This window comes from Leguminivora glycinivorella, chromosome Z (genome assembly GCF_023078275.1).
Source record: "Leguminivora glycinivorella isolate SPB_JAAS2020 chromosome Z, LegGlyc_1.1, whole genome shotgun sequence".
NCBI lineage: Eukaryota > Metazoa > Arthropoda > Insecta > Lepidoptera > Tortricidae > Leguminivora > Leguminivora glycinivorella.
In genome coordinates, this window is record NC_062998.1 from 8091398 (window position 1) to 8111918 (window position 20521).

At 39.5% G+C, this 20521-nt stretch overlaps 1 protein-coding gene across 3 annotated transcripts in view; it reads left to right on the forward strand.

Annotated features, from left to right (window-relative positions):
• LOC125241289 (putative uncharacterized protein DDB_G0277255) overlaps positions 1–16820 on the forward strand; it is a 68840-nt gene extending 52020 nt beyond the window's left edge. The window contains exons 1-2 of one of the 3 annotated variants that reach the window (XM_048149690.1): positions 9222–9239; positions 13594–16820. In XM_048149690.1, the coding sequence (XP_048005647.1) occupies positions 13594–16668 (3075 nt within the window). In that variant the 5' untranslated portion in view covers positions 9222–9239 and the 3' untranslated portion in view covers positions 16669–16820. Of the gene's footprint in view, positions 1–9221; positions 9240–11708; positions 11830–13593 lie in introns of those variants that run through there. The other 2 variants (XM_048149689.1, XM_048149688.1) reach the window with 2 other exon arrangements.
• Positions 16821–20521: the final 3701 nt, after the last annotated feature.

Genomic DNA, 20521 nt, shown 5'->3' on the forward strand with positions numbered 1-20521 from the left:
GCTCAACCTTGAGCGCTTTCGCGTCGACCGGTTCCGCGCGTGCCTTTGCGCATTCCGCGACCAGGGTTGCCACAATAACAATATTACAATTTTGATTTCATTTCATTTCATATCTTGACTAATTGTATAAAATGTTGCTAACTCTGAAAAGTTGGAACTAGGAATTATACACGTACGCTGCAGCCATTAGTTAAACTAAGTATGTAAGTAGTTAATCATACTTTGTATCAATCCTTCAGCTTATCAGTGCCACAGTAAACGTGCTATATCTTTAAGCTTGGTTTGTTGTCTTTAAACTGGTTCATAAACCTAAATTATACTAATTTTAGCTCCATAGTGCCGTTTCATAATTATATACTGAAAAAAAATGATCCCAAAATGTTCCATTATTTTGCAACTTTCCACTTTGTAACCGCTGTACAAAGTGTTTGAAAGATGGTAACGAAGTGGTAAAATTAAATTTTTTACGCATTTTTTTACCTAGTAGGATCGAAAGGGCTCGTGATTCTGAGTAGGATAAACATTAAATTTACCTATTTTACAAAAAAAGTTTTTGAATCTTTTTTCGCGAAAATGGCCAATGATTATTTCGTCAAGGCGCTGGGATACTGTTGTCTTATACAGTGTGTCACCAACAAGTGGGCTTTTTTTAACCCTTAAATGCATAGTGATGTATATATGCATCATGTATTTTTGACATTGACAGCATGTCAAAATTCAAATTTGAATAAATCTTTGTCAATGTCATGCATTTGAGGGTTAAAGGGACGTAATCTTACATAGTTAATTTAACTTAACGATGCCCATAATTTAATTCATAATTTAAAAAAAATTAGTTATAAACTTTCTAACAGAATTTTATTGCCAGCGATGTAGGTACATCACAAACGCTTGTCAAGTGAGGGCAATGACAGCTCATAAGTATATGTGAGTAATGACAATTAAGAAGTGCACGCATTACATTGAATGTTGGGATTTCGGAAAATTATTTTTTCAGTAACGATACACGTGCGAAAAGGAAATTCGAAACTCGTGTCGATTTAAAACATCCTTTTTTACGCACTTGTATCGTAATGTACTATTTCAGCTAATTTAAATAAATATGATTTGCTGATATGCGCAAACGATTGCTAATTTACAGTATTATTCAATAATAAAACCAATAACCAACCAATGTTTAAAACCAATGTTTTAATAAATGCCCGGGTAGTGGTAACACACTGTACATATCTGAAATGTTAAGTGTAAGCCTTAAATAAGGCATAATTTTTCATGTCTTAAAAATGAAAGAGGCCACAGAGCAGCACTGTAGCACTTCTTTGCACTGTTTTTTTTTCCAAGTCACTACTAGAATCATTAGTGGCAAACGGACAACCCTACATTACATTGCATTCGCTCAAGATTGTAGAGCCAGCTAGAGTATGTCCAAGTGAGAAACAGTTTTTTATGCTTGTTCGCACTCAATGAAAATGCCTAGCACGTACTGTGGCACTCACAAGTAAGATTTATGTACATAGTTGAATTGGCAACTTTTTAAATTCTGCATAGTAACCGCATTTAAACCGCATAAGTATGATAATGGGTGGCCTGTGTGGTGACGGGTTAAGAATTTCACCACCCCCTTTCTTCCCGTGGGTGTCGTAGAATGTTTTATTATTGCTATACATTTGTAGTAAAAGATAAATCAGTTTTTCCATTCTTACCTTACAGACAGAGAATATTGTCTCTTCATTGGTTGAAAACTGAATGACTACTTAACCGAAAATTATTAACAGATTTGATTATCCTTTGTTGCTGTTTAGTTAAGGCAACCCATAGACCCACACTATCGTCTTTTGAATGTCGACTCAGCGTAAGGAAAAAGACGTCGCGTCGCTGTTCAGACGCGCCAACGTTGCATCGAGCAGCCTTCATATTATCATAGATTAAATATAACAAGATCATACCATCCCATACATTAAAATGCGACCGCCTAAGACCGCGCTTACACTCCACCACACATAGATGGCGCCACAAACAAAATGTCTTGTAGCTTTCATTATACTTGTAGATGGCGTTAAGTGTCACTTTTGACATAGATTTACGGCTCGGAATTGACACTTAATGCCAATCTACAAATAATCGGTGGCAACAAGGCATTTTTTTGTGGCGCCAACTATGTGTGGTGGAGTGTAAGCGCGTTCATAGGCGGTCGCATCTTAATGTATGGGATGGTATGATCTTGTTATATTTAATTTATGATATTATACATAGAGATGCTCTCTTCTCTCTTTAAATCTTGCTACCCTCTGCTCGGGTGTAGGACTCATATTCCTCCATTGATTCCGGTCTATAACCACCTCCCACCCCGCCCCTGACACCCTGAACTCTTGCTGTACAGACGCCAAGCCGATTCGAGGCCAAGCCGAGGTATATACACATACCAAAGACATATAAAACTCCGTATAGACAGATAGCGTCTAAGAAAAAAACGTACCTCAGTACCATATAGAAAAAGGTACAGTGGCCTAGATGGCGTTACACCTTTGGGGTAAGCTCAGCTAGATGGCGATAATATTAATATTTGACATTTTAACATATATCAAGAATATGGGCCAAATTGTCAAATGTGAGGTTCAAAAGTTTTAAGCCTGTGTCAAGAGATGGCAGTCTATGCACTGTGATTACACATTTTACTTCGACAGTAACTCTGTAATATTCGATCCTCTTTGCACATACTTGCATATATAAGTACTGCTAATACAGAAGCTAGACCGACGCTCAAAGACGCTAGAGTGTGGGGTGGACCACAGTACAATGTTATTACCAAATACTGTTTAACAACTATAACGGGGCCCGTTTCTCGAAAGGTACAAGCCTTGTATTACAAGTGCGCGAACTGTCAAATCGTATGGGTTGTCATGGAAACACACTTGTATTGTAATACAAGGCTTGTACCTTTCGAGAAACGGGCCACTGACTGTACGTGTAGTCGTGTACACCAACAATGTATAGGTATAAAGCATCGCACGCTCCGCCAGCCAGACGTTGAATATTCAGCGAATAGTGGTAGAGATAAGAAAGTATTGTTTATTGACTCTATGGTGTGGTGTACAGTCTCCATCAGATGTGCTGGAGCGGCCAGTCTTTAAAAATTGGACGACCGGTCTGGCTCAGTCGGTAGTGACCCTGCCTGCTAAGCCGCGGTCCTGGGTTCGCATTCATTTGTGTGATGAGCACAGATATTTGTTCCTGAGTCATGGATGTTTTCTATGTATATAAGTATGTATTTATCTATTTAAGTATGTATATCGTCGCTTAGCACCCGTAGTACAAGCCTTGCTTAGTTTGGGGCTAAGTTCTGTTGATCTGTGTAATGTGTCCCCAATATATTTATTTTTATTTTTTGAATGTCTAAGACTATATGTGAGGAAGTCGTTTATAGGATACTAGCGTTTGCCCGCGGCTTCGCTCGCGTTAGAAAGAGACAAAAAGTAGCCTGTGTCACTCTCCATCCCTTCAACTATCTCCACTTAAAAAATCACGTCAATTCGTTGCTCCGTTTTGCCGTGAAAGACAGACAAACAAACAGACACACACACTTTCCAATATTAGTATGGATTGGTTCAATTGTGTCGAGGGCGGTGGGCTAGAAACCTGTAATTGCAATATCACAATTTCGTTTACTTTTAATTTTAACCCCTTAAGTAATTGTTAAGTGGCACTAGAACTTGAGCATATTTTTAATAAGATATGACTTCATAGTCTGATCAATCTCAACAATATAATAGCGTGAGAGTGTTCAAATTTAAATATTGCATTAATCCTAGCGATTTGTCACCTTTTCAATCTTTACCTATGCACAAAAGTATTTTATTATATAACGGTAACGTTATGAAGGCTATAAAAGTTGAGTACCGCGGTTAGGTCACGAGGCTTGCCGAGTTCGTACGGTACCAAAATGACCTCGCTCCTGGTGTGTCCAAGAAGTATAATTCATATTATTCAATAACATTGGATGTTGCCATAAGGTTATCTTACATACCATGCAAAAACATTAAGGGCCACTTGCACCAACGAAAATGGTGGGTTAACCCATCATTTTATATGAGATTTGACATATGACAGCCCACTAACCCTGAGTTAAGTGGGCCTAAAGGAATAAAGTTTACTTACCCTTTGAGCCTACGTATACTACCCAAGTACTCATTAGGTAATTGCGAAACAATACCATAATTCAATTGTTAATATTATTACTCCTTTCTATAATTGCGAGACGTAAATCCGTTATTATATTAGTAAACATATCATCATCTAAACAATAAAACAATCATTCTATTGAACGTTTGGTCGAACGACTTACTCGTACGAATCTCCCAGTAGGTGAACCACGAACAATGACTTCAGAGGGCCTACCGCGAACCACATTCGACATATTGTCTCCCTGTCACACTTAATCACGAATTCACAAGTGCGACAGAGACGCAACAAGTCCAACGTGGTTCGCAATAGGCCCCAGATGTGGCGAATGATAAAAATACCTTAAGATTAGAAAATCACTTTCGATTTTATTACAATAAGCGTGGGTTTGTTTGTGTAACTTAGTTTTTGTACTCGCTTAAACGGTCGTGTTATGTAGGTGTCGACGAAAAAAGACTTAAACACGTCAAATAAAATACAAGTTAAGACGTTTCTAGCGGAACAGTAGTCAGTGACCTTTGGGTTCACTTTCTTTTACTCCAAAAATATGGCATCTGGTAACTAATGATGCTTAATAGATTTGAGATATAAGTAGTTCTAAAACAAGCAGTGAAAGTCAAGCGCGGATCCAGCTTCGTGTCCGGGGGGGGGTCACGTGGTAAATCCCCCCCCCCTCCCATGGGAGTCACGTGGTCTATTTGTATGGCCAACCTAGGCTCCAGGGTGATGCTCCATGACCCCCCCCCCCTGGATCCGCGCATGGTGAAAGTTTTTTTTTTCAGCTGTGCTTATATTATCGTCTTGACGCTGCTAAGCCATAATTTCTGAGCTTGGTGTTCAATCCCAACATAGGCCTTTTTTCACTAATTGAAGGAGCACGTTCAGTTTTCGTGCAAAATTCCCCTATTTACTAAGGCTTCACCGGATTCACAGAGACTGACCACATAAGGATAATATCTCATATATGTTTTAATTTTTTTAATCGTATGGCAATATATGTACAATACAGAGAATTAATAAATCTAGCTCCGATTATTAATCCACTTTATAGCTTCGTCTAAGTTCAATCAGGTCTTCCGGGGGGCCTCCAGTGTATCGAGTATATGGGCACTCTAGGAGAATATGTTTTAATTGAACGGTCTATTTCTTTACGCCAAATTATGGCTATGGCATAACTGGCCAAGTTTCAAGGCCCAACTTGGGCATCCGATTATTGAATGTAAATTAACGCATTGTAATTGAACTTCCCGCTTCTAAATTGAGCCTTGCTCGTAAGGATCGAATGTGGAAAGTCAAATACAAAGGACAGTCCTCATATATATAGATATCTTTATGTTCGTAAGTTCGTACTATCACTTTGTGCGCGTATCTCGGGTCGATGACCTTACTTCCGCAATGACATTCACACTTAAATGTACGGGGTTGTGCTTACTTGATAACAAGTATAACAACCTAATGTATTTACAGCCATATTTATGTTATCATCATCATCAATCATTTAAGACGATACAGGAGGGGTCAATTCTCCATACAAACGCTCTCGAGTCTCTCGACTATTTCCTCCCTGGTTTTTGAAGATAGAGCAATGATTTTTTCGACACAAATTATTATTATTTTTATCTGTGTCGGACCGTTTTGTTTTTTTTTATATTTTTATTTTTAAAGACGCCTAGAGCCAACGAAAAATTGCCAAAAACGGCCTTTTTCATTATGGCGCAAAAAAAGGTGTGATTCTCAAGATTTGTAACAATTAGCAAAAAAAACTAAACGGTCCGACACAGACTATTTGATTGTTATTCAGATTCTCAAATTTCGTTCCGATTAGGGATTGCAATCCGGTCCGGCGGATCCGGTAATCCGGCCGGATCCGGTGCTTTTTTCATGCTACCGGATCCGGTGAAATTCGCCGGATCCGGTACCGGATCCGGTAGTGTAACTTATTATGTTAAATTTGTGCAAGAAATTAAAATTTACGCCAACATGAACGTCGCTCAATAGGGGATTGCAATCCGGTCTGATTTCCAATCAAAAAAATAATTTAATACGTATGTTCTTTGAACTTATAGGCCGTTGGAAGTCAAATAATGTGCTCAAGTGACGCGTCAACATTTCCATCTTTGAATCCGTAGTGAAATCTGTGCAATTGTTTACTTGGATGCAAAATGTGGAGTACGTCTACGTAGTAGAGAGTGACAAAGCGCCATACGAAAAAACTTTTCGTTAACATGTCACTGAGGTCGATCCTTCGCGTTTTCTGGCCAAACACTATCCGAAATCAAGACCTAGATGTGGAGTATATGCCAGCAAACACCCATTCAAAGCACACAATTCAAAGAGTGGCACCCTGTAAACTCATGGAAGCGGTCCTTCGAGGATGAACTACGAGCGACCGGGTCGAGCTGGAGCGAGGCCACGAGGGTAGCTGAAGATCGTAAGGCGTGGTGTGAGCTCGTGAAGGCCCTTTGCACCTCTGTGGTGACATAGGACTCCAAGAACAACAACATGTTTTCAGCATAATATGAGAAGTATGAGGGCATATTGAGAATATAAGAAATATAACAAAAATTCAAAGCTTAAAGATGAACATTTTTAAATGGTATCCAGTAAGATTGTAAATTCAGCATTAGCAAATAATACTAAGGTCAATTACTGTTGCTGACTTCAATTAAGCTACTGTGGTTTTGTTAATCCGAGACTGGATATTTTTATACATACTGAGAAAAACTTAACGCACAAACACCGATCTCATGATGCATTTAGTTTAATATTATAATGTCCGTTCTTAATCGTATCTAAAAGCTCTATAGGTATTATTGTAAAACAATACAGTAAAAATAATTTTGTTATCCTATGAATTTTGATTCCCGGCTTCGCCACCAGTAGGCTTGATCGCTTTTTCTTTAGTGTATGGTATCTATTTCGGTTTATTATCAGTTTAAAAAGAACGAACGAATTTGAATTTCGACTGATTATTATAATAAAGTTTACTTGTTACCTGGTAAAAATGTTGATTTCTAAGCTTGCAACTGTTGGTTTATTAATCGTTAAGGAAAATACCATTATACTTCTCATATTATGCTGAAACATGTAAAAAAAATTACTATTTGGGCACTTTTAATCATCAAGGCCAATCCGGCCGGATCCGGCCGGATCCGCCGGATTGGGGGCAAAATCCGGCCGGATCCGGCCGGATTGGATATCAGACCGGATTGCAATCCCTAGTTCCGATTGATTTGTTTGTGAAGTTTTGAAGGAGGAAACAGTCGAGAGCGGAACCTCGATTTTAAAGATTTTTCGGAATATCTTTTAAATGAGTTGTTCTTAATGGACATTTTTTTCGATAAATCTAGTTAATAACTGGTATATTTAACTAAATTCCCAAATTGAAAGGAGGACTCCTCCTTTCCATTTTAGCATTTTGGCTCCTGTATCGTCTTAAGAGTTGGACTCTTGTCGGTGGAGCAACTTCCATGAGTGCCGGGCTTCTGCCTTCCTGACAAGACACGAGTGACACAACGTTGATTCTTTCCTTTTTTTGGGTCATATATACGCATACTTGTTTATGGAATTGTAAATTCACTCCCACTAGAAAGCTCGTAATATTGAGTTTAGTTCAACTTCCAAACAGTTCTGCCATCTTGTGGGCTACATTACGCTGATATCTGACGGTGCTGCCTCCTATAGTGCATGCACGTTTACATATGTAATTGACTGCCTACCTACATGCCCTACAATTACGAGTATGTAGTCTGGAGTTCCGATTACGGAATACCCTAGCCGCAAGCGTGTGCACCTTGAAGGCCGATACGTATCAAATCGCACCGTACTGCTGTTGCGGTGAAATCTAATTATTAATATACTACCTACTTATATCCCTTATAGGTAAAGTCTACACGTACGCTAAGATTCCCCCAATATTTATTTATTTATTTAAAGATGGCGCCTTTAAACATTTACATACAGAGTGGGGCCTGTAACAAAGGCGAATAATTGAACTCCAGGCTATTCTCCTTATACTGATCAACATTTGTTCGGCGACTTTTAAAAATAACTTGTATTTTGATTTTTATCACCCTTGAAAGTTTTTTCTAAGAGGTAATGTATTGCGAATTCTGTTAAGTCTAAAGTGTGACAGACAACGTCAATGACAACAATAATGGCGTACATTGAAGCTAATAATTATTTTGTATGAAAAATTAAAAATTTAAAGACTTCATAATTTTTAAAAGTCACTGAACAAATGTTGATCAGTATGGAGAATAGCCTACAGTTCAATTTTTCGCCTTTGTTACAGGCCCCACTCTGTATATTGATATCCTGTCCTGCGGACCGCTGGGGATCGATTTTTGAATTTCGAATGCACGAATTCGCCGTTCGAAAGTCTGTGGAAAACGACGTACTTAATGCTATTTTTGAAAAAGGACGGCTAGTAATTTTAAATTAGTGGTCATTACCACTCGTTTTCCATTTTGTTAGTAGAATTTAAATCGATGGATATTATTTAACGAATTTCACGAAATCGAATGGCCGAGATTCAAAATCGGCCTCGGATGCCCTGCGGACCACTAATCGGATGTAGGATCGATATCCTACAGCATTGTCGCTAATCATAAAGCCGCTCGAACAGGTAATTCGTATTATGCACGGGTGCATCTGTTCAATTCAAAGCTTAAGTAAGTTCTAATTTCCAGTAGGTAGGTACGAGTAATTAATGTGCAATAATTTCAAAATGACATTGTCATTATCTTATACAAGTCTGGACAAGTCTGAACTGTCTTGACTTGACTCATACACCACACTGCTTCGCATAATGATTTCGTCCATCGATCGTTTTCAGAAGTATTATGTGGGTTACATTAACTATTTACATACGCACGTGACGCGCCTACGTTTAAGTTTTATCCTTGACAAGGGTGGATGGTTGATTTCAAACTTTGTATTTTGGGGAACTCAAATCAAGTCAAATTCTAGTAACTAATTATTTTTCGCACAGGGAGTCCAGCGTCGTAAGATAGGCTCAGCTGAGGCTTCAAGAGCGCAAATAATAGAGCCATACCAAGGTAAGTTAGCAGTATAGCAGTAAATTTGCCAACCCCGCCGGTACACATGTTTAAAACGTCATACTTGTGACTTTAGCTTAATTCATGTTGGGGATATCAAAATCTTTGCCAACTAAACTTGATCTCACTCTATGTATATGGGACTTAAAAAGTTGATTACTTTAGTTACTCTTGTTTGTTTTTCATTAGTAGTAATGTATGACGTTAACCTTTTATATTTATGGAGCATAGTACCTAATGAACATCAACATGCAAAATTGATCGGTCACGCATTACGCAATCGTATTAAAGTAATGACCATGCGTATATATCTTGGTACAAATAGGTCGTTCGAAATAGTACATTTCGATACAAGTGCGAAAAAAAGGAAGTTCGAAACGAGTGGCGATAAATTAAAACACGACCCGAGTTACGAATTTTCTTCGTTAAACTTCGGAGTGCCATCTGTACTGAAAAACGTCGTACGATACACGTGCGAAAAGTTCGTAACTCGTGTCGATTTAAAACACTCCCTTCGGTCGTGTTTTAATTTATCGCCACTCGTTTCGAACTTCCTTTTTCACGCACTTGTATCGTAATGTACTATTTTCTACTCGTCGACTGTAATCTGTCAATTAGGACACCACAGACTAAACTATGTGCTAACTTTTCAGTGTTGGATACTCTATGGCAGTTCCGAATCAACTATAAAGTATATATATATATATATATATATATATATATATATATATATATATATATATATATATATCATTATAGTTGACTTTAGTTAACTGTAATAATTTCAAAAATATTGTAGAACTTCATAGAATTTCTATACTAATTTGCTATATGGCAAATTTTTCTGCATCTGAAACAGATTTTTTTTTATCTGCCGCGTTATCGGCCAATCAGAGACGTTTATTACAAAAAAATTGTTGCTAGGTAATTCGATGTTGATACAACGGTGAACGACGCTACTAACATTAATTTTAACTTGAATGATGATATTTCCGTCCATTGATGATGAAGATGATGACTCGTAGAAAAAGTATTGTATACAATAGTGATATAATTAAGCTTTTCACTCTCGTACCGTACTATTAGGCCACTCAGCAAGCTTCGTGGCCTAAACATGGTACTCGACTGAAAAGCTTTGTATTGTACCACGATTGCATAAAATACTAATCTAATCTAACCTCGGGAAAGGTACCAATAACATTAAATTACGCCGTGTCTTGCGTGGACGACTCATACTTCCGTATCGATAAGGTTTGATTTCGTATGCGTCGCATCGCTGTCGCGCGATCATCGCGCGACCGTCGCCCACGCAAGCCACGGCGTAACTTTACGTACAAGACTACCGTCATTTTGCACACCACTTTTTAGGGTTCCGTAGTCAACTAGGAACCCTTATAGTTTCGCCATGTCTGTCTGTCCGTCTGTCCGTCCGTCGGTCCGTCCGTCCGTCCGTCCGTCCGTCCGCGGATAATCTCAGTAACCGTTAGCACTAGAAAGCTGAAATTTGGTACCAATATGTATATCAATCACGCCAACAAAGTGCAACAATAAAAAATGGAAAAAAATGTTTTATTAGGGTACCCCCCCTACATGTAAAGTGGGGGCGGATTTTTTTTTTCATTCCAACCCCAACGTGTGATATATTGTTGGATAGGTATTTAAAAATGAATAAGGGTTTACTAAGATCGTTTTTTGATAATATTAATATTTTCGGAAATAATCGCTCCTAAAGGAAAAAAAGTGCGTCCCCCCCCTCTAACTTTTGAACCATAAGTTTAAAAAATATGAAAAAAATCACAAAAGTAGAACTTTATAAAGACTTTCTAGGAAAATTGTTTTGAACTTGATAGGTTTAGTAGTTTTTGAGAAAAATACGGAAAACTACGGAACCCTACACTGAGCGTGGCCCGACACGCTCTTGGCCGGTTTTTTTTAAATAGCTACGAATCAAGTGCCAGATAATTCAGATAAGAGAGGAACTTTTCAGATTATCGTGTCACACAACAAAACTGTCACTGCGACTAAGTTTTCTTAACAATTTCTAATTTTATCACTTTTTTGAGAAAACTCCCAGATATGTACCTAAGTATAATAGTTATAATGTCATATATTATTACTATTTCAAAAGGATATCATAACTTGGATTGTATGGAGGTGGCTTTTTGGCGGTTCTCGTGACACTTGAAGCAATCTTGCCATACCCGACTCACACTTGGCCTCCACATTTCAAGGTCGCTCGTTTGACACGGTCTGCAGTGATCTTGTGTTATCAGCAAATATTTCCGCTGACGATTTTTACGTTACTCTTTGACCGCCGGCATATATTGGTTGGACTTTGTTCTTTCATTATCTTGTAAACTCCGCAATACAGAAACAGTCGTACATGACTTGATTACAATATGAAAATAAGCCTTTTTGTACGTACAAAGCTATTATTCGTTACGAACGGGCCAAGACATGTGTTTATATTTGGAAGGCCTGAGGTTTAGTGTTAGACAGTATAGTAAACAGATAAGTGGTTGTTCGGGAACTATTAATAATGTTGATTGAAGGATTACGTCGACATCCCAAGAAGGGATCTATATCAATGGTGAGCATTTAGAAATTCATTCGTTAGACATCTGTTTATATTCAGGAGAATTCGTTTCACGGTATCTCGGGTTACGGCAGTTTATACTTTTCGGCACTAGCCCCACAAAAGCGAGTAAACTATGAGCTATCGGCTATAAAAATGAACAAAAGATAGTCGCTCCCGTGTAAATAAAAGAGAGAGCGAGCGATTTGTAGCTCACAGCTCGGCTACGAACTTTATCTAGCCAGCGTTGTCATCGCGTTTCTTCTTCAACAGGGGTCACCAGGGGTATTCGTTAAAAACCGATTTCCGTTTAAAGCATATTTTAGAATGACGTAATCATTCAATGTGTATACGCGTTTAAATAGTAGTCCTGATTTTTTCCCTCTTACTCTTAATTTGACTAGGTTGGCGACTTCCGAAGGACATCATTACATCAAAGAAGTGATAGTCACAACACAATCGTATTTCGTCTTCGACATGTAACTTGTATTCAAGTGCCAATAAAAAATCAATTTACCCTATTGCAGTAAGAATCATTATCAGATTTAAGCAAAGGATTTCCAATTATTTCCTCGTACAAAAGAAACGTTCGTACTTGACATTTTGTTCTCGCGGCCTGTTGAAATGCCTAGCTAAATGTCGATCTTGATCAGATGCTGTTTCTTTTGCGGTAATTTGCTTACGTCATTACGTGCATTTGACGTAGTGCGATTGACCGTGACGTAGTTGACTTAATAGTATTTTATGCAACAGGCGTTTAAAGGAGGTCAAAAAAGACGAGTGGCGTGGGTAACAATTTGAGGCGAAGCCGAAAATTGTTATTGAGACGACACGAGTATTTTTTGACCCAGTTAAACACCGTTGCATACAATACTTTTTCTACGACCATGCACTTAGTTTTTAATAGTTTTCTTGAATAACTTTCGTGAAATTCACACTGCTTCCTGTATTTTGACGCAAAGGTTTGCACTGTCAGCTCAGCTGCCCAAAGCCTTTCCGCGCACTCGCGCAGTGTCGTTATAAGGCGTTGCCATGGTTACAGAGCCAAACAATGCGTTTTCAGTTTTTTCGATACTGCGCGCATGCGCGGAAAGCCGGCGGACACTGGCTTTGGGGAATAGACCTTTATGTAGGGTTTTAAAGATCTATGCACGACCGTGTAAATGACGTATAACAGTTCGGGAGTAGAAAAATACTATTTAAATACGTTTGATGTGATTTTTTTTCATGTTTCCGTTTTTTGGGAGTGTGATTATTTTTCAGACAATATGTTTTTTAAACATTTTCATAGTACTTATTAGAAATAGGTATTATAAGTAAGTGGAAATGGTAAGATCCGAGACCGATAATAATAATTGCATCAATCATATAAACATAGTTAACGTAACCCATAATAATAATTTTGAAGTTCTGTTGCATATGACGTCAGTTCTTATATCATGACACGATACACGCATGTTCATGACGTAAGATTATTCGCGGTTTTATCAAATGTCGTAAAACTCATATAAGTCATAAAGTAAGAGGTTGTCAATTTCACTGTGGCTATATTTAGCTGTGGCTTGATTAAAGGAAGTTTGTAATGCTCACATTCTTCGATGTCTACACATAAATGCTACATCGAAATGACGGAATGTTACATAACAAAAAAGCAGCGCATAAGACTGACCACAGCACGGATCCGATGCGTTAGGTTCCAATACAATGAGACAGATCCTTATTCAACTGACATTTGAGTTGATTAAGTCAAAATAACATTAGCTTTTTCCTTGTTTCCAGATGGACAGCAGTTCCGAAGCGATGGAACTGCGTCGAGAGCTGGACGCGGTCCGCAACGCCCTCCAGCAGCAGTCTGAGTCCGTCCTCAAGCAGCGGCACCAGCTCGTCGAGGCCAGCCAGGCCCTCGCCGCCCGCAACAAGCGCGCCACCCAGGAGCGCCGCCTCCGCCAGGACCAGCTCGCTCTCGTCCTCCGCTCCCTAGTCCTCCTAGAGTCCCGCCTCACCAGAGAGCAGAAACAGGTCCAAATAGCTCTCCACCAGAAAGAGAAAATTATCAAATCCCAACAGGAGGAAATCGTCAAACTCAAAGCTCGAAAGGGATTCTGCAGTAACTGCCAACAGCTCCTCGGCTTCACGAGCGAGCAGACCAACATCGAGACCGATCCAGAATTCCAAAGTCTCGAAAGCACTGACTCCAGATTTCAAAACAACTTTGTCAGGAGTTCAAGTTACCGCGAACGGAATTCGCCACCTGTATTCCAGAAAAACACTAGGTTGAGTAAAAGCTTCCAGTTACCTAAAAACGATGTCACGTATGGCAACAGCAGTTCGAGCGAAGAAGGCAACAACGCCAGCACCGGCAGCAAAGGAACATTTATCAAAAACAAGCAAGCGTTCGTCAGGCGAGACGTTTTCAGGCGGTCAAGGAAATACTCTGGGAGAAAGAGTAACAAGTATTATGATAACTCGCAGAAGGGTTATAACCAAGCAAATAGCAGTAGCGCCGAGGAATGTGTCGGCATGAGCTACCAAGTCAACAACGAAAACGACTTAACAGCCAATCAAATTGCAAAAGACATAAGGAGGGCATCTATGAAAATAGATCAACTTATCGGCGAAGCTAAGAAAGATATCGATAATGCCAGTGAATCGGAGAAAACCTATTCCACAAAGATAGAAAGACTGCACGGAATAAAAAGACAAGCGTCCGATGAAATTAAGGCCAACAGACAAGTATTCTTAAATAACGTGCTCAATGAAGAGGCAAATGAGAAACCTTGGTACTGCAATGTCAGCGACCCTGAGCAAGATACCGACTGTATGGAGCAGCGGGGGGCGCTCAACAATAACAAGTCCAAATCCGCCGACGACTTGCTCGTAGCCGGCTTCAACAGTGGTATTCTCAACGCCGAAGTCATATCAGCTAAGAATGAAGTGTTGTGCAACAACATGATACAGGATAACGACCGATTCAATAACAGATTCGATGATAAGAATAATAACCTCCAATCGACTTTGACTAAAACTAACCCTAACGACCTCAACGACAACTGGTACGCCAGCACGAGCGACGCTGACGACAGCCCGACCAACGAAATATACAAGAACAACCCCGTGCTCGAGTGCGTCAATCAAATATTACTACAGAATTCTTTGGACGACAGCAGCAACGACAACTCCAAGTCCAGTGAAGCTCCGAGTCCTAAATCTTCGACTAAACGGGTCCAGTTTTCCACGCTCAATAGCATTTCGTATGAGGACAAAGTGCGAGCAAACAATCACACCCTGCCACGATCCGAGAAAAGAGCGAACAAAATCGTAAAGTTCAGCCTGGAGACGGCGTCTGAACATAGCTACGAGGTCCCCAACACCGCACAGGGATTTCAGTACGAGATACAGAGTATCTACAGCAACGAATACGAACCGATAGTCACTAAGGCTGCCGAACGAGTAGCGCCGCTGCCGCGTACCACTGCCGCGAAAGTTCCGGTGCCAAACATTAGAGGCTCTATAGTTAAGAATCTAGCTGCTAACATAGAACGTAACACTGAGAAGAAGGAGGCCGAATTGGGATCCATGAAGATTTTCAACAAGAGAAAAGTGCCGCGAACTCCCCCCGCCCTGCCGCCGAAACCAAAGAACCTGTCGGCCAAATTCAAAGCCGAAAAAATAGAACCGTCAGACTCTGAAGCCGTTGCGGCTAACCAACGGGTTGCAGAAGTTAAGAGGAGAGTGGGCCAAGTAGCAACAGTTAACGTAGAACCCGACTACTGCTCCATTTCAGAGATAAATGTTCCAGTAGTCAGCAATGGCAAAAGGGAGTTGCTACTCTCACAGCCAACGGTCGAGATTCACAACGAGCAGTACCCCGTGCACGTGAGTCAGCGGAACAACAGCGTGGCCAAGGTGGTGTCGCTTCCTCGCATCCAGAACAAGATAAGCGACAAGGACATACCCAAGCTGCCGCAGGTCACCGAGATCATCATCCCCGACGAGGATGAGAAACAAGAAGAAACTAGTTTCCCGCAAGACAGTTACTTACCCAACTTTAACATGCATCCTATGCAACCGAAAGTGGACCCCCGCGCTTCTATCCAAATGGGTAATACGGTGTCCTCTATCCTGTCTGAGATAAACAAGGGAGGGAAAAGCGGCGGTAAACACATCAATCTAACTGAATTGGATCACCAATTTAATCGTGGCCCCGAGAAAGCGGAACTACACAAGGCAGAGTACTTCGATGACATCGACAAGTTTGATTTGTCCCAAAATTTTGAAGAATTTAAAATAGATGACGAGCTAGGCAGCATCGTGGCAGAGGAGTACCGCATCAGCTCTGGCAGCAGCGACGGCTCCATGTCCGACGTCGTCACCGAACACATCTTACCCGTACCTGAAGACGACGCCAAGGACAAAATCGATACATTTCTCGAAGGAGACAATTTAAACAAGCAAAAAAACGCCAAGCTATCGAATAAACCCGATCTCCTGTCAAACATAGAGAACTTAGAGACTGAATCGGTGAGGAATTCTGATATCGAATCGAGCAATTCGTCTGGCAGCAACAGCGGGTCTTACAACACTGTGAAGTGTGAGCCGAGAATGATCGTGGCGAAGGCGGAGGTGGCCAAGACGAAAGGCACCTTCGACATATTCCTGGAGACGTCAGGGCTGAGCAGCAAGAGCATCGCCACCAACAGGCAGTTCCTGGCCGTGAGGCCCCCGAGCGCCAACCACAAAAACGTGCTCAAGCCCAAAGACATCAAAATGAGAGTCAAGAACCCCGCGACAACGAATAAAATCAACGAAAAACCTATGACTACTGCTATTAAATATTTTGAACCTTACGTGTAAATGTATTAACGTGTCTATATTTTTAGATTGAATATTATTTATTTTATAAATGAACTTGCCTTGCATAATATTACTATACTGTATTTATCGTGATGTACATACTATTAACTATAGTTAGCTATCTTTAATTATATGAATATTTTAACATTTTATATGTTGTTTTATTGGTACATAGTACCTACCATACCACATGCAAAGGAAAATCTATATGCGAGTCCTTATTTTTCGACTACCTCCTATATTTTCGCGAGGTCATTCTTTTTCGTAACAATATTTAGGGGTAGTTACTTTCTATGGGAAAACCTTAGGATAGGTTTTAATCAATCCAACTTAAAATTGCATCATTATCATTATATTTCACGTAGGAGTGACAAACGAATAAAACACTGCTGACGGTACTGGTACACTTCTTCAACATTATTAATGAAATTAGAAATGAAGTAGATAAACTGTTTCGGATGAGTTTGGGCTAGTCAATCATGATATCAAGTAACCTTGCACTTACAATATGCAGTCTTTCTAAAAGTGATAAGTTGATTTTAATTTTTTCCACGATGCTCTTTGAGCCACTTTGAGCTTTATACTGAAGTGACGATCAGTAGGCACAATTTTAGCTAGGTAGTACTTAAATGAATATTTTTCCTGTGATTCAGTCCGATATAAAACTGTAAATAAATACCCTTCAGGTCAATCCTACAGAATCATAACTTCCAACTACAAACCCTACAGAATCTTGTGGAGTTGTGTACGCTGCTTCAATTTATCAGATAGTTCAGAGTTCAGACATAAAGGTAAACAAATCGATACATTCTAGACTACAGCGCAGGCCTAGTGCATCTAACCAATAGCGATACCGCTCCAAACTCTCGAGACCTAAGTTGCTAATAACACTACTAAAATGCAACAGTTAATCAAATGCACAAGTGCGATATTGCAGCAAACCGCATTGATGTTTCGACCCTCTGGACTCATTAAGAGCTCTTGGCAGGTCATGTGCTCCTAGTGATAAAAAGCGGTAAAACCACTGCTGGAAGCCAAACGCTATTCGAGATTTATATATTACACGTCAGAAACTCAATCTAAAATGCATTTTCCATCGTTATAAATGGTAGCTTGAATATGATTCATAAAATGCATTGCGCAAGTCAAAATTAATTTACCAATGGGATTTAGCGTTGCAGCCTAGCTGAAAATCTATATAGGTCTCGCTCAAACATCCCTCTATCGAACTGCATCTAGTTTTACCCCTTAACACTTTCGCTACCAAGAACCCGACTGTCGGGCACACCGCTCGTAGAAGCGTAGCCGATTACATGGGTTTCCCCGTATGTAGCGAAAATGTCGTAGCGCCGCGTAGAGCCCGGTTTCGAAAGTGTTAATGCAGCATACCATCCTGGTACATGAAACTAAAATATCAGCGTTTCATGCTTGAACGTTTTATTCTGTTTAAAAACAACAGTGGTTCCCAATCACAAAGCAGCGCCACAGTATAATAAAGAGCAGCGCTTACTCAACAAGAGCTACCTTGCAACATATTATGGTCTACCGCGAACCATAAACATGCCGTTCGCGGTAGACCCTCATGCAACCCTCATGGTGTGAAAGTACCGCACTCTGGTAGCAGCAGAACATTGCCGCAATATTTTCTTTACTCTATCAACCAGTGGTTCCCAAAGTTGACTGCGCTTCAACCTGCTAATTTTGGGGCCACCTAGTTTTCAATTAATAATTTTTAAGAAAACGCCTTCCTTTGGGGTTCTGGTGATAAATACTTTCAAATGTTGGATTATGTTATCAATTCGTCTGTATATATTTTAATGTTTGTTATTCGACATCTCCGTCATTTCTGAACCAATTTTGAAATTTGGATGATTCTGAAGTACTTACAGATGAGAATGATTATCAGAACGGAACTCTAACCAGGGGCGGCTCACTCTTCATCAGCAGTTCCACTGCACCAAATGTCACTGTTCTGGACGTAAGTGCAAGCTGTTCTTATAAAAATACCAAAGTCACTATAAGTGTGCCGTTCAGATTTGAGGAGTTCCGTTCTGACCATCATTAGCAGTTCCACTGCACCAAATGTCACTGTTCTGGACGTAAGTGCATGCTGTTCTTATAAAAATACCAAAGTCACTATAAGTGTGCCGTTCAGATTTGAGGAGTTCCACTGCACCAAATGTCACTGTTCCGTACGTAAATGCATGCTGTTCCTTTAAAAACACAAAAATCACCATATGTATGCCTTTCAGATTTGAGGAGTTCCCTCGATTTCTCCAGGATCCCACCACCAGAACTGGGTTCTGAGAAAAATGGGACCAATATGTATGCATATACATTCAATCAAAAAAAAATTTCAAAATCGGTCCAGTAACGACGGAGATATTGAGGAACATTAAAAAAAAAGCGTGTTACAAAACACGGAGAAACTAAAAAGCCAAAAATAATAAACCTTTAAATTCAGATTTCTTATCGGATTGCAATAATCTAAACATCCAAATTATAAACAAATCAATTATTTTTGTAGTCGGTACCAGACCAGGGGGGTTACCATGACGTACTAAAGACGTTCAGTTTAGGTTGAGAGAAAGGGACACAGCTATAGCAGTTACATAGCTCCGTCCCTCTCTCTCAACCTAAACTGAACGGCTTTAGCACGTCATGGTAACCCCCCTGTTCGTCGCCTTGCTATTTCCTGTTTGCCCCACCCAACCATACGCAGGCTGGCCCCGACTCCAAAAATAATTGATTTGTTTATAATTTGGATGTTTAGATTATTGCAATCCGATAAGAAATCTGAATTTAAAGGTTTATTATTTTTGGCTTTTTAGCATCGATTTAAACTTCTCTAGATACACTATCACCTACAAATTCGGCACTCAAAAGTGTCCGATCGCTTAGTTGCAAATGTGTGCGTCCAGTTGACAAACGAAAACTTCGAAATGTAGTAAAAACTACTTTCATTTTTTTACAAAAACAACGTTATTTCTTAGTACTTAAAGTTCAATTTCAAATGCAAGCAATTGGCGGTTATGACATTAATGAATGTGATCATCGCGAAAGCCATAAAATTTTATTACTGCAGATCGCAGGTGTGCATATTTTTAAAAAAATCTACGTCTTATTGCAACCAACTTAAGTTTAATTTCGTTTGCGCTGCAACAATCTAAACGCCATTTTTACATTGGGAACGAGGATGGACAGAGGCATCATGGGAGTCGCGCTATGAGATGAAAGGCGAGAATGAGGAAATTTGCGGTATTTTTGCGAAAAACTGTTTTAAAAAATCCTATTAGATAGAAAATTTCTTAAGGAACAAAACGTTTGGTATAACATTTTTCGAGATGTTGCGTATTTTAAGCGAAAAAATGAGTTTTTACTGTACGATATTTTTATTGATATTATCTCAAACAAAAAAATATATAAGGTACGGCGGGACAATTTGGACTGGGGGACAATTGCAACTGAACTGATTAATATCTCCACGTTTTGCAATGTTTGCATTATTAAATAGAGTCAACTGAGGTATATATATATATATATATATATATATATATATATATATATATATATATATATATATATATATATATATATATATATATGTGTGTGTGTGTGTGTGTGTGCGTGTAGTGAGTGTATGTGTAGCGATTATGTGAAGGTAAACAGTTGAGGGATTGTATGTGGTGTGTGTGAGGGTGCACTTGGAGAATATGAATTAAGTAGCTATTAAAACAAAGAAGAATTGAACGATGACATTAATTTATTATTCTACGTATAATTTCTTTCAAAGCTTTGTTTGGGTAAATCTTCTCTCCGCTCCTCAGCTATAATCTTGCGCCATTTTTCCCTT